The sequence below is a fragment of the Myripristis murdjan genome, chromosome 1 (assembly GCF_902150065.1).
Source record: "Myripristis murdjan chromosome 1, fMyrMur1.1, whole genome shotgun sequence".
NCBI classification, from domain to species: Eukaryota; Metazoa; Chordata; class Actinopteri; order Holocentriformes; family Holocentridae; genus Myripristis; species Myripristis murdjan.
The window spans coordinates 6,925,447-6,952,438 of NC_043980.1; the positions used below are offsets into that span (position 1 = coordinate 6,925,447).

The 26,992-nt window shown below is 42.6% G+C and overlaps 1 protein-coding gene across 1 annotated transcript; it reads left to right on the forward strand.

The window, feature by feature from the left end:
* Positions 1-595: 595 nt before the first annotated feature.
* On the forward strand, positions 596-26,561 carry LOC115365962 (ectonucleoside triphosphate diphosphohydrolase 7-like). Its single transcript, XM_030061207.1, has 14 exons — positions 596-797; positions 1,903-2,004; positions 4,268-4,450; positions 6,106-6,311; positions 12,999-13,149; positions 15,001-15,104; positions 15,729-15,788; positions 16,045-16,193; positions 17,060-17,226; positions 18,475-18,676; positions 19,041-19,160; positions 19,272-19,357; positions 22,274-22,435; positions 24,514-26,561. The coding sequence occupies exons 2-14, from the start codon at positions 1,997-1,999 to the stop codon at positions 24,728-24,730; spliced, it is 1,815 nt and encodes a 604-aa protein (XP_029917067.1). The 5' UTR covers positions 596-797; positions 1,903-1,996; the 3' UTR covers positions 24,731-26,561.
* The last annotated feature ends 431 nt before the right edge of the window (positions 26,562-26,992 follow it).

Consider the following 26,992-nt stretch of genomic DNA (forward strand, 5'->3'; position numbering starts at 1 on the left):
TGTCTGAGTGTATGAGATTTTTATGAGAACCTGAGTTATTAGTCTACAAATATAACTTTGAATTGTATCCCACCTTTCCTTCATGATTTGTAAACTGAAACAAAAACGTCTTTGGGATTAAAATGATTAAAAACACTTAACCAATCAACAACAACAACATTAACAATAACAATATGGTATCCTAAATTATTCAAGCAACAGCTGTGGCCAGTAATTAGATGCATCAGCCATTCAAGTGTAATCAAAACTGTGGTGCAGCCGGTTTTGGACTTTGAAAGTTTGCAAATTTGACCTTTAATCATAGCTGCCCATCATGCCAATCAAAATTCTTAAACGCACAATTGAACACAGTGGGGAAAATGTACCATCTACTCGTTTTGTCCAATTTAGACCACATTTGATTTCCCATAACGCCTTGGACAACAATTCACGTTTGACACCAACAAGTGGGGAGTAAAAACCTTGACATGTCTGGTGTAAAACTTGTGAAAAACGCTCATTTTCATGTTCACGTCCCGCCGGAGTGGCGACATTTCCCACAGCGCAAGAACGCAGCATGAGCTCACCTCCATCTCCAGTGACGTGGCTCCTCGTGGGCCGACCGGAAACACGTCAAGCCTGTCGGTTTAAATGCACTTCTTGTCGTTTCCCAATCGCCTCGTATCGTTCTTTGAAATAATCTCCGTCAAACTCAAAAGAGGGGAGACATTTTTTACCACCGTCCTGCCAGGAGAGAGGCCAATCTCACCGACTAGCGCCTCAGTGTGTGTGTCATGGCGGAGGACAGGCGGCTTTAGGTAACTTTATCAGAGACAACGAGCTGTAACATATGGATACATTGTAGCTACATTTGTTACCCACACCGGAAGCCGGTTGAAAACCAAATAGTGGCATATATCTCTCTTAAAAAACACCCTAAGACGCATAATGTGTGTTTTACGTGTCTGTTCTGTTTTGTTTGACGGCCCAGCTTTTCTAAAATTACACCTCCACCGACGGCACCGAGCTTATGTAACTATAGATAAGCCAGTTGCTAGCAAATTAGTTTTTCTAACGGCACCTATAGGGCCTATGGAGGGAAGGAGTATACTAATCCTGTAGATTTTAGACGAATGTTTTACTAAGCAGCTGCATTTGCATATTTGGAAGCTATAGAGGAATCATCCAGTAAACATTAAGCATGTGTAAAATATCATTGAGTGGCACAATGCACTGGAGTGCAGCTGGATGTTAAAAAAAATACTGCACAAGCCACAGTGAGGTCGTTATAAACTCATGATACTTGTTTCTATGAATATTATAATTATTGTTCAGTAAAGGAGTCATTGCCTGTTCATGTCAACAGCACACATCGGCACTCCTGCCAGCTTTAATGTCAAAATAAACCCTATAGGATGTATAGATGGAGCTGTGTTATGTCATGTGTATGTTTATGTTATGTTAGGGCTATATTATGTTATTATCTGCCTGGGTGATTTATCAGTATATCAAAATTGTGATGTAAGGTTAGATCTCCTCTGGTCATATGGCATCAGTGTTGTTTTTTCCAATTCAGTTCAGTTGAATAAACTGTATTTATCCCTGAGGGGCGATTGAGATGGCAGCCATAAGTGCACTCACATAGAAACATAAAAACATATAAAACATAAATTGAAAAGATATTCTGGTAAAGTGCAGACAGCATTACAATAAAGGGAACCTTTTTTTTTTTTTTTTATTTGCCTCTACCTGCTCGATCATCATATCCATCGCATCCCTGCAACATCATCACAGTGTCAGTATCGATGTAATCGGTCAGAAATATCATGATATCTTTTTTGCATCATCCAGCCCTGTGTTATGGTATGTTATGTTATGAATTCAAACGATATATTTTTTTTCTTTCTCTCTCTTTCTGTCCAGGCAGAGCAGACCAGCAGCTCTGGAAAGCATCAGAAATAGAAGATGGGCATCATGAGGTGACGACTGTGCCGTCTTTTATTTCCTACTTGGACATATGGCAAGGTAATAAACTAATAATAGCGAAAACGAGAACATAGTCGTCATATCCCTCTGATGGTGTGTTCTCCTTGGTGTGTGTCATTGTTTTGCCACTGCACAAGGTAATCACTGTGGGATAAATGGGCTTAATAGATGAGTAGATCAGTAGATTCTTGTGGTCTGAGATAATAAGATCACAAACAAGTGTACGGAAACCTTTAGCTGAACTAACGACTGAAACTGTGCTTTTGTTTTAGCTTTACATTTGTGCATTATGCATTAAAATATGTGGTGTAAGGTTTGGCTGACATGTTTATGCAGAAACCTCACAGGTGCGTTCAAGTCACCCTGCAGTTCGCTGCAAAGACACATGGTGTTCAGGAGTTCTGCTTTGTTCAAACCCACAGAAGTTTATTTTAAAATTTAGCGGCGATACCAGAGTTTATAGATATCAGATATGTGCTGCTGATTTACAGGGAAATGTGTATAACATCATGCACAAGAAATCTAGATGTTTTCTGTCTGATGTAATGCTGCAGTGAGGGAAAGAGTGAAGCCTGCAGTCTCTGCTCCAAGCCACAACTTTTATTAGAGGGAGACATCGTTTCGACCCAAACTGGATTTTTGTCTGGTGAAAAAAAAACAAAAAAAAACCCGAACTGGTTAGGGATTTCATTTTTCACCTGACAAAGATCCAGCTTGGATCGAAACGATGTCTCCCTCTAGTAAAATTTGTGGTTTGGAGCATCGGTGCAGGCTTTGCTTTTTTCCCTCACTGACACAGTTTTTTGATAGCCACGCACCTACTGTACGTGATGTGTGTGTAATTGCTCTCTCTCTCTACAGATGTAATGCTGAATATTTCTCTCACTATAATTGTTATATAGTGTCAGTGAAGCGGTGCAGCCAGCAGATGCAGAATATAGATGGGACATTGACGTACGATATGGAAAAAATGAAGCTATTTAAGGGGAAAGTTAAGGGAAATCAGAGTTTGAGGGGCTTCGCGTGATTCCTTGTGAACTGCAGGAGACAAAAATGTTCTGTTCAAAGGGAACTGAGAACTGAGGAGGGACGAACTGATCAACATTTCATCACTTTACTGGCAGATTTAACCCTCAGTCACTGCACTTTGCCTCAGTTTATAGAAATCTAACAGGTGGTTAGGAAAAATTGACCATACATAAGTAATTCAGAAAGTAATTAATTTTATTCTCATGTATAGGAGTTCCTTAAAGTTTTTTAGTACTAGTAGAACAGTGTATTTATATATGACCAGTTGTATTGGCACAGTGTGTGTGTGGCAGCATCATACTTATGTTACCAAAATTTTGAGCTATAACACATCAAGAGATATGCTGTCAAACTGCGAGAAGGAAGCTTTGTGTGTATTAATGACGCTGCAGGGCGTTCCCGATGATGGGAATTTGGACGATTTTCCCTTAACAAACTAGTAGGAAGTAGGAAATACTGTTGAGGAGCGCTGTGGAATACAATGCAGCTCATGTTTTTTTTTTTTTTTTCTTGTTTTTTTTTTTTTCCATTACAGTTGTGTGATGATGTGTGGTAGTGATTCTCAAACTGTGTGCACCCCCGATGGTCCTGAAGGGGACTCCAAGGGAACAATTTGATTTCACTTATCTTCACTTTTGCAAGAAACTGCCTCATTCAGAGAAGGTTATACTCTATTCAGGATAACTGCAGGTCATTGACTTTTGAGGAAGTCAGGGAATTTTAAAAATCCTTGTGACAAGTCATGGAATTTCAGAAATGTTTGGCACTAAACATAGTACGTTCATGTAATTGTCCACTTTCCCCGCAGTATAAAACAGAATATTACGTGTTAATAAGACCTATTGATCTGAAGTGTCTTTAAAATTTTTGGTCAAGGAAAAAAAGTTATCTTACACTCATATACATCATGGAAATTCACTATTTTAGCAAGCATAAGTCATGGAAAATTCAATTAATTTTACATTTGATATCGAGTGGGAGCTCACTAATACAGTCTCACTCACATTGCTCTTGTCTGCCCAAATAAATGTAGACAGTTACAACAGTCAGCGTTAAATAAAGGAAAATCTTCCCATGTTGGATCCCAAGGACAAAATCCAAGGCCCTAACATACAAAATGCTTGAGAACTCCTGATCTGCGAAGCTCCATGAAGTTATGAATATCACAAAATTTGCATGGTGAATAAAAAAAAAAATTCTCCTGTTGACCTCTGGTCCCGCTCCTCCTCCTCCTCCTCCTCCTCCTCCTCCTCCTCCTCCTCCTCCTCCTCAGGATCAGTCTGTCCTGCCTGCCGGCCTCCTGGTACTGCAGCGTGTCCCTGCTGTCTTTGGGCTGCGCTCCCAGGCAGAGGCTGCTCCTGCTGCTGCTGCTCACCTGCTCCTCCCTCCTGCTGCTGGGCATCTACCAGAACCATCTGTGGGGCCCCCAGCACCGCTCGGGGGCCCGAGTCAACAAGTGAGTACTCAGACACACCAGTCACTGCTGAAGAGCCTTGACAGGTCGTGCTCTCACTGCCACAGCGCACCGTATGGACTCTTTTTAACCAAATCACCTGACATTTTCATGAGTGCCATACATGTTTGGTGTGGGCACTGCCAGCGGGAATCAAACTTGTAACCTTAAACGCTTACACAAACACAGAGGGCAATGCACAGGCTGTTACTCACGTTCTCGCCTACCAAAGTGCAGCTGAAAATTTATAAACGTCTATTACAACATCACACATTTCAGGTGGGGAAACAAAATAAAAACTGCAGGTAAAGAGCGAAGAAGACATTCTTTTGTAAACAAATGGCACGGGTGGCATAATTTATTTATACCATCTTTTTCTGTAAAACCACCTCTTTTTTGCATCGATGGAGCATCATCTAAAGCACAAGTTCCCTCATGGCAACCGTTTTCCAATCCTCCTCTCTACCCCAACGTTGCCTTTGTTTCCCCTCGTGTGGAAAACATGTATGACCTCAGACTGTTCATCTGTGTCATATGTAAGCAGACACCTTGCATAAATCGAGGTCACTTGTGTTTTGGACCACATTTTTTCTAAAAGATTGTTTGTAATGAGGTGACATCCTTTATACAATTTTAAAAATACAATGGAAACATGATGACTGATGTATAGAATACAAAAATGCTTTATACAAGAGGGAACTGCTACAAGGAGTTAATTATTCAGTGTCTCTTAGACATAAAAGATGCAGAGTTAACTCTTTACATGGAGGCTAAATGAAGTGATCTGGGCTGTGTGTTTGTGCCCCAAAGCTTTTACTCAGAGCTTTTTTGCAAGGTGGCTCCGCCTGCTGGAAAGTGTCTAATCTGTCCTGTAATAGAAGTATAATCTACCTCTACCATCAGCTCGTCCATCAGACTGTAAAAATGAAACCTGGCCGGCTGGTTTGGACTTTTATTCTTATGACAGGAAGCCTTCAAACTTCTCCAGCAGCTTTTTGACTTGCTCGATGGTTCGCTGGATTCAGGGTTTGTTCATCTTTTCTAACAACTTGTTTGAACGACTCGTGGTTTCCAGCCTTTCAGCCACGGAGCCGCTCAACAATCCTTTTTTTAAGGCGGTTAAATGAGCCATTTTTATTCTGATCGGGCTGTTATTCTGATTATTAGTGGAACATTAGGCTCCGTGTAAACACAGCTATTGTGTAAAAAGTTATTTTGTTCAAATTTTGAAATATTGGATTGGATTGGAAAATCTTTATTGTCCCCGAGGGGCGATTTGTTTACAACGGTAGTCTACACAATGTACAGAAACAGACATACACAGCCTACAGGTAAGCCATAACTCTATCTCTCGTGGATTGCATCATGACAGATGGGCAGTGAGTTAACAAAAAAAACAAACAAACACAATATACAGTTAAAAGACACAGTATACAATCTGTGCAATGGCAACAATGCCTGTAACTTATTTAAAAACCCAACAGCTGATGGGACAAATGAATATCACTAATTGCATGAGAGCAGGTGCCACTCAATTCCAATGACATCATATATAAATAAAATCTAATTTTACAGTTTATCCAAATGTTTATACACTGCTTATTTCTCTGAGATGTAAAATGTCCCTCATATTTTCCCCTCATGTTCTTGTCCTGCAGATACCTCTCCATTGCAGAGTCCATGGAGGCCACCGACGTCCTCAACCCCTCTCTGAACTACGGCATCGTGGTCGACTGTGGCAGCAGTGGCTCGCGGGTGTTCGTGTACTACTGGCCTCCCCACAACGGGAACCCGCACACCCTGCTGGACATCAGGCAGATGAGGGATCGCGACCACAAACCCGTGGTCAAGAAGATCAAGCCTGGTAAGAGTGGACGTCCCGAGCCGAGGTCTGTCCTGGGACCCTGTGTGTTACCTGCAGTTTATACGCCATAAGCCAGTGCTGACTCGTGCTTCTGACGGTGCCACCTGAGCGCCTGTTGTGTGAGCACATGAGATTTCCCTCATGCGGGGTTTTTGAGCAGGATCAAACAGATCAAAGAGATTCATTTGACACAGGATCCGTCTGGTGTGTGATTGGGATACAAAAAAATGAAGGTATGGCTTTGTGGAGATGCAGATGAGTTTCTAATCTACCACACAATTTATTTCATCCATAAAAACTAGGAAATTGCAAACAAATTGAAAACAAATACACACACAGTAATAAAAAAAAGAAAAGATCCTCACATGTGCTGTAGTCCCTTTAAAAGCAGAATGAGTAGGGTTTGGCGTTGTGGTTTGTAAACACAACATTCAAAGTTTGCCCCTTAGCCTGGGCTAATCTAACCATCGGCAGTGAGTTTTTGTTTCCCAGGATGGTGACGGAATGAAGTGACCACCCAAAATGTAAAATATTCTCTCGCTGTCATAGGAAAAAAAGGAACAAGCTGTCTCCGCTTGGCGTTTCGCTTTGCTGTATCCTTTTTTTTTCCCACGTCCGCGATTGGTTGTGGTGCTATTGATCTGGTGCTAGTCTGTGATTGGCTGGGAGCGACACACCCGCACACACCCGCAGCCCAAACACCAACACACACTGCTAGTGGGTCATAAGTGATGACTGAGAGGGATTATTTCTGTAGGAGTCTATCCATCTCAGTCTGCCTTTAAAAAATAATCTTAAAAAACTGGTAAGGAGCGAGTTAAGTGTGCCTGGATTTTCTATTTTTTATTTATTTATTCAGTCTAAGTCAATCAGAAATGCCTGTTCTTTGGCGTGAATGCCTTACTTCACATTCAAAGTAACATCGACTTACACCTGGGCTTGGTCCAGTTCATCCAGTCTCGTTCTGTCGGACGCCGAGCAGCCAGAGTCCGGCAGATCGAGGTTAATGTCGTGCCAACAAGGATACTTTGATGACACGTGTCGAGGAAGGAAAAACACTTTGCAGAAATTCCTGAGGGCTTTGGGGAAAAAAGGCCCCATTAAATTCTCTTGAAATTGAAAATGAGGTAGCCAAAAGTAACACCTATTCTTTGCATTTTTTTTCATGTTGACATTTTTATTTATTTAGTTGTCATACAGTCATACACAAACACATCCTGTAGGTGAAATATGGAATTATGGGCAACTCTTTTCATTGATGTGATCTGTTTTAAAATAAATGAGCTATTTTAGGAAAAAATCAGCAAGTACAGAGCCTGAATCAGTAGAAAATGATGGTGTGCTGTGATTTAAAGTAAAACAAATGTCAGTGGAACAAAGTGAGTGGTTATTTGACGGTGTGCAGTGGGCTCTGAGAGGAATATAATGCCCCTAAAAACCACAGGGGGGCAAAACCTGCCCTCTGAAAAGAAAGGTAGTTTCTCACTCGGAGCAAGCAACAGCCGCCGTTTGATATTTTTGTTCCTGTGTGAATTTGAGATTGTTAAAAAAAATGAGGCAGCAGACACTTTCCAGCGTGCGCAGCGCCGGTGAAGATTTTGGTGTCAGCACGAGGATCGTTATTTGGGACTCTGTGTCCTTCTGGCTGGCGGCCAGCGTTCAACTGTGAGTGTGAAAGACAGAGTGTGTGAAAAAGATAGCAGAGAGAACGGCTGAAAACTGAAGCATGGAAAATAGAAGTTTGTGTTATGCAAACTAAATTAGTCAGCTGACAGGTCTCTGGCCCAGCTTCCTCATACAGAACGCCTCGCAGGCATTTTGTCTCCGCTCGACTACAGTGCCTTGTTGAGCGGCTCGCGGAGAGCGGCGGTTGCAATGCCACCAGTTTGCCGGTGGTTATTTAGCTGAGCTGATGGTCTGGATCATATAGTGCCATGTGCCTTTTTTATCTCAGTCACAGCACACAGATTAGATACAGTAGGTTTGTTCCAGGAAGAGTGCTCATACCCTACGTGGCAGTTTGGCCCCGTGGGACGTATAACATATTTTATGGGAGGGGTTGGGCTTTTTTTTTTTTTTTTTTTTTTTTTTTTTTCCACTGTTTATGAGTGACAACTGGGACTGCAAAAATGTGACTACAGCGATAATCCTGGTTCATTTGCTCCGTGTTGAATTAGAGGAGCAAAGTTATTTCGATATTTATATATATATATTTTTTAATCATCCTTCCTCTTACCTCGTCTATTTTTAATTGCATCATCAGTTATTATAAAGGAAATTAAGTTGTTTTAACATCACCGACATGCTTGTGCCTTATAGGTTCGGTGTAATTTGTGGAAACTAAAAGTGGAGTGCACATTTACACACAAATTAATTCTGCAGCTCCGTTGTCAGCATCCCACAGAGGCATCCTCAGAACTATTTTTTATGGAAATACTATTAGAAACATGAACGTAAACAATACAGGCTGGTTTATTCTGCTGTTTGAAGTTGCTGTAGATCAGATGGCGTGACTGTCTGATTCGTGCAGGACCTGCATTGTAGAGCCAAGTTGTGTTTTAGTGCGGCCTCTTAAAGGAGCCCTAAATGACTCTCGTGACCTTTATCAGCCTTTTTATTAGCGATGCACGGTGCGAGATTTCTTGAGGGCTTGGGCGTCAACATCACTTTTGTAGGCAGCGTTTTGGGATTGTGCCACCGTCTGCACAGGTTTCTGCCACACCGTTCAACAGCTTTTTCAGCGTTTTGGGAGTTGGAGGCTCGTCGCTTCTGTTGTAGCAGTGAGGGCAGAGCAAAACGTTCGAAAGCAGCGTGGCAGATGTAGCAGCTACTGGCCGTTACGCAGCTGGGAAAACAAACAATAAGTTAACTATTACTGGCTCCTCATCAAAGCCAAAGTTAAAGGACCACACCAGTGATTGTGCATGTTTAGCGTAATGTCTACAAAATGTATAAACTTCACGTTTCTGCTAATCTTCACCCAAAGCAGGCAGCCACATTTTAGAACTCCGATTTCATTATTCCTCCCTTTTTATCCGGCGTTTGGTTTCCATTCATTCCACCACAATATGAAAATGAACTTTCAGAGACTTCAAACTTTCTTCATGTCAGTATTCCTACACCGTCATAAAGGCATCCAATGGAAAATAGTCCTCATGGAAGCACTGATTTTACACAGCCAGTTTCAGTTCTGCGGTTTACGAATGTTGACAACTTTATTAGCCGCAAAAACACAATATTATATGGTGGGTATTTCAAGCAAAACGTAATATTTTAAAATCGAGGGATTTTGATTGTATGTTGTGAAATCTTCAGTACCCCCGTGTGATTTGCTGAATCGCTCATTCCAATATAAAAATGTGGGTAAATTGTAATAATTGGCCAAATATTAAAATTACTAGTACGTGCCTTTTGAAAATCATGTTCTTCTGCAGGCATTGTGATGCTAATCCAGTTTAGTCCATCATGTATCTAAAATACATTTTAAAAATGAGCTACAGAGTGGACCACATGCACAGGTGTCCAGTTAGTTGTTTATGCCTGTTTATTTGGCTGGCAATATTTTAATTATCTTTTGTATGGCACTGGAAGGTCTATTCAAGTGCATGTAGCTCTGCAGATGCCAGCATCACTGCTCCTTGGAGTCTGCTTTGCCTTAATGCACATACCTTTTAAAATTTGTACGGCACATATTTTTATATTTCGTATTTCTTTCTATTTTCTTATAATTTAAGTCTTCTCATGAGAATGGAGCAACTGCAGCTGAGCCAATTTCCCCTCGGGGATCAATAAAGTATTTCTGATTCCGACTCGCCGTAATGAAAAGCGAAGCTGCGTTTCATTTCATTTTGCAGAACATGGGCGCATTAGAGAGCGGGGCTTCGTATCGGTGGCACTGCGTGTCTTTGTTGAGTCACTAATGTAGAAATAATGCGCAAAGGAAAATGTTTATAACGGGAAAAGCTCACAAAGGAAGCCCAGGAAGGATGAGAATTTAAAAAATATCTTGTTAAACCTGACAAATCCCTCCTCTCCCAGCCCCTTTGTTAAGGGTGTGGATCCATTTGAACTACCAAAGCAGACACACAGCCTCTAGTGCCAGTCGCTGATATCAGTCGTGTGTTTGGTGGGAGTGAAAACACTTGTGAACAGTTTCAAATCTGCCAGTGGGATGAGATAATCCCACTTATTTCCAAAGCAGTTTCAGGGGGTTCAGGATTTTTTCTGGAGACAAGTGTAAATATGTTGAAAACAGGCAGAATATGGCCCATCATCCCACTAGAAAATGGAAATACATTGTTGGATACAAGTGGGATTATCTCATCCCACTGGCAGATTTGTTTACCCTGTTTGACTACGAACAAGATTTGGACACAGAATATGAGACTAAATTACTTATTAAGATGGAGATTTTTTTATTTTTATTTTCTGGAGAGTTGACAGTCAATTAGGGCTGCCACTAATGAATATTTCCCAATCGATTAATCTATCAACTACTTTTCTGGAGGAAAATGAATATTCTTGATTAATTTTCCTCCAGAAAACCAAACTGACCATTTCATTTAAGTTCATTTTATTTTGACAAACTGTGTGCCATTGTTAAATTCAGCACAAAACAAAATGTAAACAAAGTTTTACATTTTAAACTGACCGGAAGAGGGATTATTATTTAAGACAGAAAATAAAAAGCTGTTTGAGTGCATGAATTGCAAATCCGCGGGAAGAGTTTATAAATCCACAGGAGCGGAGTCGTAATTCGTGGGCACAGATTATGAATCTTTCCGAAAGGAGAGTAGAGATTTACACATGGGTGGTTTTTTTCCACTCAGCTGACCTTTGGGTTGCGCTGTACAAAAGATATTAAAAAGCTCTTCATGGGGCGCCTGGACGGCTCACGGTGTAGAGCGCGTACCGCGTAACATTAAGGCTAAACCGCAGAGGCCTGGGTTTGAATCCGGCCCAGACCCTTCACTGCATGTCATCCCTTCCCTCTGCCCTGTTTTCCCCGTCTTTCTCCTCTGTGACTGTCCAGTAAAACAGAAATGCCCCAAAAAGAAATCTGGATTTAAAAAAATTCCCTAGCAGTGAAACTCTGCACCGTGTACAAACCACCTTTTATGTTTTGTGATCATTCTGAGGTGCTCCCACACTTTCAAAGTCTTGGGTTTTTGGAAAAATTTACTCTGCCACAGCCGCCATTTTCCAAAACTGTAGCGCTAACCGGCGCCAATAACAACTGACATCCTGACGCAGCGATTACGTTGTGATATTGAAGAAGAAAAACATGAGGGAAAAAAATGAACCAACGATGCATCGGTTTAAAATACTGACATGAAGCTCCAGTAATGGCATGACGAGTGGTGAGGACACATTCCCCGGAGTAAACCGTGTTTCTTCCTGTAGTTTATTGTCTGGCCCGGGTGGAGGTGTGCACATTACAGTCACAAGTACATAAGAGATTTTTATACACTGCATGCAAAGATCAAGTCAGGAGAGAACGACGACATCAAGAGGCACAAACCTCCAGGTCTGGTCTCAAAAGGACAGAACATGGATAGAGGAAGGGAGAATGCACAGAGGCAAGATTTTTCCTTGTCTTTCTTTCTTTCTTTCTTTTCTTTTTTTTTTTTTTTTTTTAAATATATGGGGGATTACACAGTCCCTCAAGGGAGCAAGAGCTGGGTTTTTAGCCTTCTCGTAAAGATGGAGAGGGACTCTGCCGATCGAGTGGGGTTTGGTGGCTCGTTCCACCGCCGAGGAGCCACAGAGGAGAAGAGTCCGGCTGCTGATTTAGGGCCTTGTTGTGCTGGTTGCTGCTTTGTATTGAATCTGATGCGGCATTGAATGATGCGGCAGGGACAGAGGGTCACGTGAAAAGATTGAAAAGAAAAGATTCTGCTTTTGGATTTAGTCGGGACGGACCCGCAACATCTGCTTTCTGCTGAAGACATGCAGAATGCGGCTTTGTGTTTTTACCTGATTGTGCTAATAGTCCAGTCATTTTATGAAAAAACCTAGGACAAATTGCAAGAGAAGCAAACTCAACTGATTTTGTATCCTCAGTTTGTCCTGAGTGAGGGAAAAAAGTCCCAAGAAATCCCATTGGTGGAAAGTTTTGAAAATCACATATTTATCACCACATAATACAGTGAATTAAAAGGTTACTATATATAGTAACCTTGAATTAAAAGGTTACCATATAACAGTGAATTAAAAGGTTATTATATATATTGTATATATAATATATATAACCTTTCACTGTTTAAATGTCTCTTCTGGCATTTATTCCTCATATTCCTTATTAGCGCATATCAAATCAGATAATGTGTGATATGCATGTTTGAACAGAATAATTCAAAGAACTTGTAATTGACTTTTTTTCTTGTCTTTGTGTGTGTAATCAACTTGTGATTTTTTATAGTGATATCTGAAAGTAAAATTTTGAACCCCATTCCCCTGTGTGTTAAAAACAGTGTTTTTTGGTGTTATAAGGTCATATATAGGTGTTTTCAAAACTTTCCACCAATGGGATTCCTTGGGACTTTTTTCCCCTCACTCAGGACAAACTGAGGAGACAAAATCAGTTGAGTTTGCTTCTCTTGCAGTTTGTCCTAGGTTGACCCCAATTTTGTCCTAAAATTACTGGACTGTAAAATGTATGCATGTGTGTGTGTGCTGTCCTCACAGGTATCTCCACCCTGGCGCAGACACCAGCGCGGGCCAGCGACTACCTCCAGCCTCTCCTCAGCTTCGCGGCAGCTCACGTTCCCAGGGCCAAGCACAAGGAGACGCCGCTCTACATCCTCTGCACGGCCGGCATGAGGCTGCTGCCGGACAGGTAGGCCGCGGGCTTCAGGACGAAAACATGCACCGCCATCTTAAAGGAAGGCAAACTGGGACACGGGCAAATGAGTGAATGCACACTTTACTTTATGGCCTTTCAGTGTAGCTTTTTTTTTTAAAAATACACTTTATATTTTATGTCCGTTTTAGACTGTTTCCTTTTCTGTTTGAGACGGGCTTTGTAACAAAGAGTTGTGTGTTTTCGCCACTGTGTCAGGGATAACACACAGCATGCTGGTCATTACTGCAAAATAAGCTGCTGAGGGTGAATCAAGACCCCTATTCATTGCATTATTCCGCTTGTTACATGGCTACTTACCAAAGACATTTACCATTAGTTATGAAATATTCATTTTAAACGATGTAAATACATGCCATTAAAATTTACAAGCTCTCACCAAGAGAGTCGTTCACAGATGTTTGCAGCCAGCATCCACGGCTGCCCTGTTGTAGAGGAGTAACCATGGAAACACAACAAAAGAGCGCCGTTCGGCCTCTCACCGGCAACGGGCAATCAAAATTTTTGCGCTCCTCCAAATAAATCAGACGCGGTGCTGTAAAAATCGGACGTGTGTCAAACCTCAGTTCGCCAAATGTGTGTGTGTGTGCAGTAGCTGAAGGAGAAACGTGTTCAGCCACAAAGTGTCGCCAGACTTCCTGACTGCGTGATGCGACGTGCGCGGTGATGCGATCAGACGGGGAAGCGGCTTATTCACAAAAAGCAGCTTGTCAGAGTGTGTGGTTGGAGGCGGCGGTGTGACCCTGGTGCACGACGTGTGGACCGAAACCCCGAGTGTGTATTTGCACTTTGGCTCACAGCGCTCGTGTTTTATCTTCTCTCTCTCTCTTTCATGTGTGTGTGTGTGTGTGTGTGTGAGTGTGTGTGTCTTCCATCTCTCGACTACATATTGTCTAAGATACTGCTGTTTCCATACAGGAGGCAAAAAAGGGTTAAAGAGGCAAAAAAAGGGTTAAAAAGTGATGTTGGCCCTCATGTTTTTCAGTTTGCTATAACAGTCGTTCTCAAACTTTTTTCAGTAATGTGCCCCCTTTTGAAATATTTCTTCAGCCGTACACCCCAGAGCACAAAAAAAAAAATTGGAAGAAAAAAAAAGAAAAAGCTATAAAGAGGTCCAGCTCAGCTCCATCAGTGTGTGAAACAACAACCTGACACTGAGGAGATTTTATTGTTTCTGTTTTTGCTTCTTCTTCTCTTCTTTCCTCCTTGTTTTCATCTGTCTCGCTGCTACGTTTCAACCACTAATCCATTTTCTGGATTTTTTTCTTTTCTTTTCTTTTTTTTTTTTTTTGTCTTGGCTTCTCGGTTAAAGTGAACATACATCCTCGCTTGACGACCACGGTGGCAGATTTAAACCACAAACACACACATCTGACACCTGGAGGGAAAACTGAATATAAAATGTTGCTTATCAAACTTAGATTCACATTTTTATTGAACTATTGAGCATAGACTGCTAATTGTAGGAGTTATGCATGACTGATATTTTTTAAATGAACATTTTTAAAGAAATCTCACATCCCCCCTGCAGTACTCCAGTGTACCCTTAGGTGTACCCCTATTTCTCGGTGTCATAAAAGTCAGAGTTTGGTAAGGAGACCCTGTCAGTCCCTGAAATAGCCTACGCGTTGCCTTCAGTGTCGTCATGTAAACTCCAGCACTGCACAGGAAGTTGCCCAGAGCAGACAGCAGCTCTATCATTTTTCACCGAAATAACACCGACGTGACCGAATCCGACCCGGACTCGAACACAATTTCTAAATTTTTGTCCAAACCCGGCCCGGGTATCCCCACTCTGACCACCGTCTCTTCCCTCTCTGTCTTCAGCCAGCAGGCGGCCATCTTGGAGGACCTGGTCACCGACGTTCCCCTGGAGTTTGACTTCCTGTTTTCTCGTTCGCACGCCGAGGTCATCTCCGGCAAACAGGAAGGTGAGGCGAAATGCACGCTCACTCTGCGGAGCATAAATGCGGATACTGGCTCAAGTCGTGAATGATGGCATGAAGGGGACGGATCACAGGGAAGATAAATTTAGTTTTAAATTTTACAGCATTGGAAATGGAGAAACTAATTGGACATTTTTATTTAGAGGAATTTCCTATGGTCCTAATTCCAGCTGTAGCGAATGTTGAGCTCGTTTTCCAGTGTCCCCTTTCATGCTTGTAAAAATTCTTGTGCATTTTTACGTCATTGTCAGAGAAGCGTTTTGCCTATGTATTTTTTTGTGAATTAATACATATATTCAGGAAGCCCTCATTGGAAAAACAAGGCCAGAAAAGCATGCTTCTGAAATTAGGCAAAAAGGAAGTCAGCAAAACACTGCAGTCTGGGGAAAAAAGCTACTTTCACTGAAACTTTTGCCATAATATTTGCTTATACTTTGTTGTTTTCTCAAGTCAGTTGGTGCTGATGATTATCGACTGTATGTTAAGTTTTCAGAATTGATCAAATGAATTGTCCTTTTTACCACGTGTGACACAAACTCTGTGTTCTCTAACTGTCGCCTGCCTGTTCTTGTGTGCTGAACGTCCGATGTCGCCGCCTCTCCACCTCAGGAGTGTATGCATGGATTGGCATTAACTTTGTGCTGGGCCGCTTTGACCACGCTGACGAGGGTGAGTGTGTGACGGTTCACCAGGCCTTTTCTGAAAATGAAACCAGTCTACGTTTGACTTCGGATGCCTGTTTGCCGGATTTAGTGTGTTTTTTTTTTTTTTTCTTTTCTCACAGTGCCGCTTTGTTAACGCGTGAAATGCTTTTTGTTTTAAGTGTAAAAATAAAGAGCGGCGTCTCTCACTGGTGTTTTTGGTGTCATTGCGAACTAAAATTCAAGGAGAAAAAGTCAATCCCTCGTTCCTTCCTGTTTCCCAGAGGACGCCACGGTCGAGGTGACGACAGGATCGCAGAACCAGCAGCCAATCAGCAGGCGGCGCACGGTGGGCATCATGGATATGGGCGGAGCTTCGTTGCAGATCGCCTACGAAGTGCCCAGCGCCGTCACCTTCAGCTCGCCCCAGGAGGTGAGGAACCGCAACCGAGGGAACGGGCCGCCTCAGGGCGAGCGGGACGGGGGAGGGCGGGGCAGGGCATCAAACGTGGCTCAGGAGGTCAAGTGGGCGGAGCCGTAGAACATCTGGAAGATTCTTGGTTCAAGCTCCAGCTCCTTCAGAGAGCGTGTCAAAGTGACTTGGTGCAGAGGTGCTTTTTGGGTGTTTACCCTTGAAACCCCCGTTTCCTTGGTGGCTGTCTGGAGTTGATTCATTTTGAAAAAGTTAACATTTCCAAACACTTATGACTTTGGGTGACGCTCTTATCCAGGGTGATTTAAAATGACTGAAGGAGTGGAAAAGGATTAATTTCCTAGATAGCCAAAATGACAAGAAACCGGTAATAAAGAATGCCAAAGTCAGTGCCATAGTTCCTGATTGTAAATAATAAGATTAAAAATAATCCAATTTCACTGGAATCATGATGTCCTTTTTGATGAGTGCCAGGTGTTTGTTTTTTTTTTTTGTTGATTTTTCAGTTGTGGCTAAGAATAAGTTTGATACTGATAAGATGCCTCCAGTCCGGCACAGGTCCAGTTCCAAATTCAGCTGAAGTTTGGGGTTTTTTCTAGACTGTTTGCAATACTTAAGATTTAACATGATTGCAAAGCAGCTCATGTTCAGTATCTTTCTGTGCTGATTGAAAGCACCTTCCACTGTGCCGTGCTGTGTAAGAACTCACTGAAAACACAAGTTTTTAAACGCACTTCAGTTTCTCGCGATGCTGTAAAATTGATGATAACCTAAAAAATAAATCCGTTTTTGAGGCCAAGCCGGTTCAGCTGTAAGTGCAGCGTCTGTGGTATTGTCACATCCCGGTGTGTTCCCGTTCGCTGCAGGAGGAGGCAGCCAAGAGCCTGCTGGCAGAGTTTAACCTCGGCTGCGATGTGGAACACACACAACATGTGTACCGAGTCTACGTCACCACCTTCCTGGGCTTTGGAGGAAACATGGCCCGACAGCGCTACGAAGACCAGCTGGTCAACAGCACCCTGGCTAAGAACAGGTCTGTATGAACACACACACACACACACACACACACACACACACACACACACACACACACACACACACACACACACAAAGAACTGAGATGATGGTTGAGATGATTTGTAGCCTCTTTGATCTCACCTCATGCAAGGAGTATTGTTAGTACAAGTGTCTCTCAAAGGCAGCACTGCACAGGGGTGAATCTAGAGGAATATAAAAGAGGGGGCTAAAGGGTGGCATGGAAATTTTACAGGGTGGCAGATGGATGGATGGATGGATGGATGGATAGTTAGATCACTTTGCTGATGGACAAACACCACAAACTGCTTGCATGCAGAGCCACTATCTGGACACAGTTTGATTGTTGTTATTACTTCAGAGCTGGAAAGTAAATATGACCTTACTCTGGTTGTATCTGTGGTTATCTTTTTATTAGCTTTCTGGTGAAATCACTCTGAAAAAACGAATGCCACAGTTTCACGCCGCATTCACTTGCACTTGGAAAGTAGACTTTCAGTTTCAGTTTTATTTAGATTTGCCCAAACTGGGGTGGCAAGGCCTATTTTTCGGGTGGCAGCTGCCAACCCATGCCACCTCGGTAGATCCGCCCCTGACACTTCACCTACCCTAAACCCTGTTCCTCCTGTCACAGGTGATTTTTAATGTCCTAGGTTTCATCTTGGCCTTCACTGAAGAGGATAAACATATCAGGAGGGATTTTTTTCCCCACTTGTTTTTCACCATCTGCCTTTGCTGAAAGCTTTTTATCTGGTTTGGGCAGGAAGAACAGCGCCCTCTTCCTGTTCTGTACCATAAAGCCTTTAATTTCCCTTTGCAGCACAAAGCTAGCCTGGTTCCCGACCTGTAAATCCCACGCTCACTTGCAAAAATATCAAGCAAATCTTACGGGTCTGGTGTTGCCAAGTTGGTTTTTATTTATTTATTTATTTATTTATTTTTTACTTTATTTCATTGTAGATTATCTTGGTTATGAGATGTCCGAGGAAGTCTGTTTGTCTGTTTTTGGATGTTTAGGATGTTTAATCTGTACAATTGATGTGACCGCACCATATTGAAATCCCAAGAGAGTCTTGGCTGAGGGGTATTTATTTGTGCGGGAGTTAATAATGTCTTGTAGCGGTTAAATTAAGCGGTTAAATTCCCACTGGGGCTCGCCGTCCCTCCGAATTCTGTAACGGTCTTTGCATAAAAGTGCGCTCCAACTGGCAAATAATGCTTTTCATATCCCTCCCTGTTCCTGCAGGTTGCTAAGTGCCCAGACGGGCCTGAGCGAGGACAAGCCTTACCTGGACCCCTGCCTGCCCGTGGGCCTGTCGGACACGGTGGTTCGGGACGACCATATGTTGTACCTGAGGGGTCAGGGCGACTGGGCGCGGTGCCAGGAGGCGGTGCGCCCTTTCCTGGGCCTGCACAACGGCACCATGTCACCCAGGGGCGTCTACCAGGTAGGATTTATCAGGTTTACCATTTGCTCGCTCACAAAAAGTAAAAGATCCAGTCTGTTATAAAGTGCTGTAGTTTTCACCGTGAGACAGTCAACTCCCTATGCAAGTGCTTTAATGTATGCCATGCCATACGGTGCCTCGGCAATCAATTATCAAATCTAATCAATGGGGCGTCCCGGTGGCTCAGTCGCCTAAAGCACATTTCATGTAACTGCGATATCTCTGGTTCGAATCTGGCCCGGGAGCTTTGTTGCACGTCATCTTTCCTGTTTTTCCCCCCGTTCTGCCAGTTATCCAATAAAGGAGAAGCGGCCAAAATAAAAAAGAATTAAATCAGCTGATTATAATGTCACGGTCTCTCCAGGCTCCCATCGACTTCAGCAACAGCGAGTTCTACGGCTTCTCCGAGTTTTACTACTGCATGGAGGACGTGCTGAGGATGGGAGGACAGTACGACAGCGAGAAGTACTCCCGCGCCGCCACGGTACCCAAACGCATCGGCAGCACACGCGACACACGTGACGTAGATGTGGTGGGTTTGTCTGTTTTGCGGGAAGTTCACGGGGTTTTCCTCTGTTTTGCTCGGCCTCTCCAGGACTACTGCACCACCAAATGGTCGACACTGAAACAGCGCCTGGACAGCAAGCTGTTCTCCACCCAGGCCGACCTCAGCCGACTCAAGTAAGCTTGTCTTTCACCTCGGTCTGTCGTCTGTCGTCACCCTGATCCAGTGTCTCCCTCACTCTCTCTGAATGATGAATAATTGATGACTAAAGCAACCATTTTCAGATTTTAATGAGTGTAATAAGAGCAATCATGGATTTTTGTTCATTCTCATAACACCTTCAATGCTAAGCAGCTGTCATTTTTTTTTTTTTTTTATTTATTTATTTTTTTTTTTTGGAACTGCCCTTTCCAGAAACCACCTGTCAATCAAACACTGCGGGTGCAGGGTTTCCTCTAGGATTTTTTGAAACTGTGGGGGAGGGCTTAAGCGTCATTTAAAAATATATTAAATTATTATTACTATTTTTTTAATGTAAATTACTTATCAAACAGACCTAACAATTCAGCTACCAATGAATGAGCAGTAGTATGCCTGTTATAATAAAGATTGAAAAATGAGCCAAAGTGATACCTCTTCTCTGAATAGACAAGCTAAGCCAGTGTGCTGCTGTTAACCAGTGAGTGGCGAGCCGAGTGGCACCTCTTCGCTTTGTTACACAATCTATGTCAGTGCACAGCTGTAGCCTGGAAAGTTTCTCTGCCTTTTGGACTTACACGGTGCCGGTGAAGTTGTTGTGATGTTTTTTCGTGATCGCGGAAATTATAGTCCCTACAGTGTTAACATTAACGATAACATTAGGGTCGTTTTCACAGGCTTGAACAAAAAACTGGATTAAATTTAATCTTGCCTAGGTACCTTTCTCTTGCCCTTTTCTCTCCCTCTGCGAGCGCGCTGCAGACTAATCAAACAGGCGGCAGAGAATCTCTAATATGGGGAGAAGTGCCACTCTCATCTAACTTCCGGGTCTCGGAAACACGCCTCTGTCCATGTGAGGGCGCTCACGGGCGAGTGCAGAATGAATGGGAGTCTATGGGGCTACACCCCTAAAAATCCACTTTTCTCAGGAAATAATTTTTTGTCAAGTAATTTGAATACTGTTTTCAAAAGTTGGGGCTAAAAAAATACACTCAGCTGAATATTGGATTTTTTAAGTTCACCTATCTGTTCTAAAAAGCCGTTCAAAAAGTGTGATGACGTCACACATTGAGAGGTGCTGCTTTACGGCGATTTCCAGAGCCCGTCTCCGGAGAGCAGACGGAGACACTCAGAGAGCCCGTCTGTGCTATATTAGACATTCTCTGTACACACAAATATCAACTTTGATGGAAATGTCCTCCTTAAGAGTGGGGTTTCCCGTTTGTCTTGGTCTTCAGGTGACATCAAGTGGGATCCCTCGTCGTAAACAGCCGCAAGTCCGTCACTGACCAATCAGCATTCATTAGCAAATGCTAGCGTGTTATGGCCAACAACAGCCCAAACTGTAGGAAACTGAAAGGATATAAGTTCTCGCTAATTTCACTTTTAACCTATAATCCATATTGAACTTTCAGAAACTACAACAGTATTTGCGATTTTTCAACCATAAACAGGAGTAAGAGACAAATTTAGCCGTTTAGCTCCATAGAGCCCCATTCATTCTGCACTCGCCCGCGATCACCCCCAGTGGAATTACGGTGGAACTGCAACCAAGTTTGATACAATGGGGTTAATGGAGAGTGGCAAGGCTCGTCGTAGACGGGCTCTGCAGGCGGGTGATGACTCCGGTGTTCATTTTTCAAAATAAAGTTAATTGCAGTGTTATGTACCATTTCATGATATTTAAATTAGCATTTCAAACTGATTATAATAAATATATTTGCGCAAAAAAGGCTAGATAGCCTATATATATATGTATATATATCCTTTTAAAATTGTTTTAACATCTGGAAGGAAAAAAAAATCATTCTGAAGGTGTGGCGGCTTTTATTTTGCCGTGGCGGTGCGCCACGATGAATTACATGTAGCGGAAACCCTGGGTTGTGTCTGTGACATATACGATATCTCCTTGGCTTTCCTGTTCATGGAGTTGATTTTCTCTTTTCTTCGTCTACTCGGCGACGGTGATGATCGCTGCTCATTACAACCGTCCAGTTCATCTCCTGTCTATTCCAAAAGAAAGCAAAGAAATGTAAAACACATCGTTTCCTGTGCAGCCGAAGGTTTTTCCCAGCTAGACCCAGCAAACGCTGAGTGTTTCAGGCGGTAAATGAACGAATGATTGAAAATGGAGAAACAAAACTGTGATTTATTGATGTTAAAGTGTCACAGATCATTAATTTAAAGGGGAGCTGACAGGCTGCTGACAGGTCGTCGTCGTCGTCGCTGTCACTGCAGTTGTTTGTGGAGACGGCAGGATGTCCCACCTTCACTGCAAAATCTGTCTTAGTAAGTCACTTAGTCTCATACTCCATTTAAAAATCTTGTTTGCCTTCAAACAAATGGAGCAAATCTGCCAGCGGGATGAGATAATCCCACTTTCTTCCAACACGAATCAACTCGTTTCCATAATTTTCTTGAGTCAAGTGTTATTTTCATGCTGCCGGCGGGCTGATCTGCCTTTTATTCAGCCTCGTTTCAGTGCATTTATAGTCCTGCTACTGAACTTTTTACCTTGTTTGAAGGGAAACAAGATTTTTAGAGCGACAGTGAATTGTTCAGATGGAGATTTTTTTGCAGTGTTGGTTTGGGTCGACCCAGTGCCCCGTCCTCCGTCGTCCAGGTAGTGAAAATATTGGAGAATATGGAGGATGTGCTGTGCAGCCCTTCTTTTGAAACTTGAATTATCTGTGTCTTGTCCCCACTGGAGTATTAACATACGCCCACCCATCCTTTAGCGTAAATGAGGTGTGGTTTTTATTGTTTCTGTATACAGCCCTAAAGAAGGCCAAGCACCAAGAAGCATTGTTGTAATAAAGTCTTAAGCTCTCTTTCCGTTAGTGTTGCTGACTTCATGTGTTTTTTTTTTGTTTTTTTTTTTCTCCGTCTCCCAGGTACCAGTGCTTCAAGTCGGCCTGGATGTACGAGGTGCTGCACTCGGGCTTCCGTTTCCCCACGGACTACCCGAGTCTGAAAACAGCCCAGCTGGTTTATGACAAGGAGGTCCAGTGGACTCTGGGCGCCATCCTGTTCAAGACCCGCTTCCTGCCTCTCAGGTGAGTCCAGCGCTGCAGCACACACACCGGGGCAGCGCACACACACCGGGGCAGCACATACACCAGGGCAGCACATACACCAGGGCAGCACACACACCGGGGCAGCACACACACCAGGGCAGCACACACACCAGGGCAGCGGCTCTGAAACCCTCCCAGTCAAATACATCATCCACTAAGGAGGAAGAACTGGAGCGTTGTGGCGCTTGATGTCCTCGTTCTCTCCTGAATCAATAGATTTGCTTGTGGTGTATAAAAATCTCCTATGTATGTCACTTTGGATAAAAAACATCTGCCAAATGTGAGCTGTAATTATATAGAGAAGAGGAATCAGGATTGTAAGTGGCCTACTGGATTTTTTTTCCACATGAAAACCTTGTACCTGCAATTTTTTATTTTTTATTTTTACCTTGTACCTTTTAATTTGAAAGGATGGTTCTCACAGTCCCAATTTTCTCTTCCTTGAGGCTCATGACAGCCGTCCACAGCCCCTCATGTGTTTTCAAATTTCAAGTTTTCTCAGAGAAATATGCAAAGACGGCGACTGCCCACTCAGAAGGCGACATGATGACTGAACCTGTGCCCAAAAAATCTAAATGAATAAATAAATAAAATCTTGTTCTCCCTCCCCTCATCTCAAGTCATCTTATCCCTTTAGTGATGAGAAGGTCAAAAGTTTTTTTTTTAATGTACAAAAACTGCAACGAAATTATTTTAATCCAGAAGAAACAAGTGAAAAATAGCAGACACACCAAAAGACACCATATAAAAAACGTGTATCGTAATGTTTAACTAAATGGGGATTTAAAGTGCTGGTGCAGCAGTCTAAAAAATAAGTCAAATGCATAGCTTAAACTATGTTTTTTTTTTTTTTTTTTTTTTTCCTTAATTCATGGCTGGATTTGCATTAAAAGGGGATTTTAAAAGTCTATGTTTGCATTAATCCATGTGTTCATAGCAGATGACTGGCTGTGGGGCTCAAAAGAGGAAAGCAGTGACAAATTGATGTTTTTGGTGTTTATGTTAGCATCACTTAACCCTTGAGTTACTCTTCAAAAAAGTTACATCCATGACCCTTCAAGTCGACAAAAATGTCCACCTGTCATTTATCCATTTGTTATTGTTGCTATTTGTACTTATTATCCTCAAAATCTTTGAAGTGACTCATATGGAGTTACACTAAGTCACTTTTGACATGGATTTCAAGATTTTAACCCCTTCCAGGCCATTTTGAACTCCTGAAAGAGGTGAAAGAGGTGTACCTTAGAAATAAAATCAAAATGAGAGTTCAACATTATATTTGATTTACAACAATAAACACAGTAAATCTTGAACAATAACAGTACAGTAGATAGTACATTTAGTATTATTTCTAAGGTACACTTTCACCCCTTTTAGTGGTTTTGCACCCAGAGGTGTTCAAAATGGCCTGGAAGGGGTTAAAATCTTGAAATCCATGTTAAAAATGATTTAGTGTAACTCCATATGACTCACTTCAAAGATTTTGAGGATAATAAGTACAAATAGCAACAATAACAAAGGGATAAATGACAGGTGGACATTTTTGTCCACGAAGGGTCATGGATGTGATAAAAATGCATTACAGGGCCAAATTATGGATTTTCATGCTGAAATTTGGGATTTTCAAATTTAACCCAAAATTACCCCCCCTTGCCAAAAATCACCCCCCTGTGACCTTTTGGTGGTCACTTTCTAGAAAATGGACATTTTTGTCCACGAAGGGTCATGGATAGGTTAAAAATGCATGACAGCGTCAAAAGATGGATTTTTGTGCTGAAAGTTGAGATTTTGAAATTTCACCCAGAATGACACCCCCTCACCAAAAATCAACTCTGGTGAGGATGGTGATTGTCTGTGAGGGAGTTTTGAATTTTGAAAATGGACAAAAATGTCCAGGGGTCATACGAGGGTTAAACTGGACACCAGTCTCCCCAAAACTCGGTGTGTTCCGTGCAGAATATAATCAATATTGTTTTCAGGATTAAATTCGTACGCAGTCCATCTGTCTCTGCATCCGTCCTCCATGTCATCCCTCCTTTCTGATTTCTCGTCCTCAGGGACCTGCAGCAGGAAGCTTTCCGTCAGAGCCATCCCAGCTGGCTGCGCTCCTCCTTCGTCTACAACCATCACCTCTTTTCTCTCTGCATCCTGGTGGTGCTGCTGGCCATCCTGCTCTACATCTTGCGCCTTCGGAGGATCCACCAGCGAGAGCAGCGGCAGGCGGAGGCCCTGGACCTCCTGTGGGCCGAGGAGGGGGAGGCCCTCATCCCCTGAGAGCCTCGGCCTCGGCCTCGCGCGCCGAGCATCTCTAGAGTCGAGGTTCCCACCCGATCGCCCCCGGGATCTTTCTCGCTGTCAGTTCTCAAGTTCTCCCTGATGTTTTCAATGCAGCGTCTCACACCCTAAGTGCGGTTCTGAATCAAAAGAACGGGAGGACGAAGAAAGTCCTGGAAGCTTCTGTGCCAGCTGAGGATGCGTCAAACAAAACGGGAAGCCCCCCAAAAGAACCGTTGCTTGGGAAAAAAAAAAAAAAAAACCCTCGTCTGATCCAAACGGCGCCGTGTTCTTTAGCACAGAGACGGTTAAATGAGCTTGGAAGACGAACACAAGCGTTTCCTCGCTGATCCTGCAATGTGAAGCGCGGCCCCTCTCAAACTGTAGCGATGCCTTCGCTTCCTGGAGAAGTTCCTTTTCTGCCGAGACAAACGTGGGAAGAACGATCTCCACCAAGACACATGGATCGATTTGGCATTCTGGGATCATCTCCAGTGCTATGCATCACTCTCATCCACCCACCACCCATTTCATCCAAAGCCAGATTTCTGTGTTGGACCTCACTGAATTTTAACAGCAGATAGGACGTTCCACTCGGATTTTTTTTTTTTTTTTTTTTGGATTGGTAAACGCCTTCATGTCTTTATGGCTCAGCGAGATCAACCAAGCCAGGCTGATCTCGCGTTGGGCTCGCTCAAGACTTTCGCAGAGCACAGAGCGTCCGCTTCGCCGCAAATCATTCAAGGAAACTTCCGGAGCGAGCAGACACAGATGCAGGCGTGCCGCCGTCGGCATCCGTGTTTTCCTCTGGCCGATCGGAAAAAATGATTCAGATTAACAGCCTAATTACCGGCCTAAGCTACTTTGGCTGTCAGTACAGCCCTCCATGCGGGATAAAGGTCATTCCAATGCTAATTCAAATCTTCATCTCTCAAAAGCTACTTAACAATAGATGAGCGCAAAAAAAAAAAAAAAAAAAAAAAGTATTGCCTCAAGTTTATCACAATGATCTAGTCTAGTAAAATGTGATGGCCAAGGATATGCTAAGTATAACTGTTTGTTTTAATTTTGTCTCATTTTGCAATAAAACTGGGACAATGTCAGATTTTATCACAGATAGTCACTAAAACCAAAAAAAAAAAAAAAAAACTCATGAAAAGTTGATTGTAATGAATCGAGTTTTTAACAGATTTTGGTGACTATCAGGATAATGTTTTCAATTGCAATGATTTTGGCCAGGATAATCGAGATTTTCATAACATGCCATGCCCGGTGGTTATGTGGTTTTATGTCAAGCCGTGGCCTCAGATTGTGCTTTGGTGCTTGAATGGTGCTGCCTGTTTTGCCAAAAAAAAAAAAAGAAAAAAAAAAAAAAAAAAGAACAGTTTAATCAGAGAAAAGTTTCAGTCGAAGGGCATTTCAGTCAAAGTTAAATCGTTTGAGATGTGGTCAGTGTACAGAGCAGACAGAGACCCCGGAGCCAAACACATCATCTGATGTACAAATGTGATAAAATGAACTCCACCGAAGGGAAGACCGCGTCTGCAGCCAAAGACGATGCTGCTGTGATGTAAATGTTTTTAATTTTTTTTTTTTTTTTTATAATGAACTGCTTTCAAGCCATTCCTGAGGAAACAGCCTTACTCTTGAGGAGAAACAGGTACTCTTTTTTTTTTTTTTTTTTTTTTTTTTGTTCCTATATTTACGTCTACTGTAAGATGAATTTCACAGCTGTGGACTGAAGCCTCCCTCATCGTGCTGTTCTCTGACAGGACAACCATGACGATGCAAACGTGTCCGAGTTGCACTTTGTGAAACCTTCAAAAAAAAATATATATATATAAAAAGGAGATTTTTGTATCCGAGTTTTTAATTTGTAACCCTAGTTGTTTTTTAATTGTGGTTAAAAAAATAATAATGAATGAATGCGTAGACTTCATGATGATGACTCCTTTGTATTAAAAAAAAATATATATGTAATTGTGGCCTGTGCTGCTGCAGATGGGACCATTTAGGAGTTGATCAGTGATGAGGAGGAAACAGGTTGAGAGCTTTCTAGAAACTGAACTGTGTGTGATTCCAGTTGTACTCGTTATGTGTTTTGTTTTTTTTTTTTGTTTTTTTTCCTCATTCCCTGTGACACAGATGAGCCGGGACAGGCCTGTGTCAAAATGCCAGTGTGTGTTAGTAACTCCACCACTCTTCGGTTTCGACTTCAAACCGCTTTTCGGACGGGGTTTGCAGAGCTGCCTGGTGCTGCTG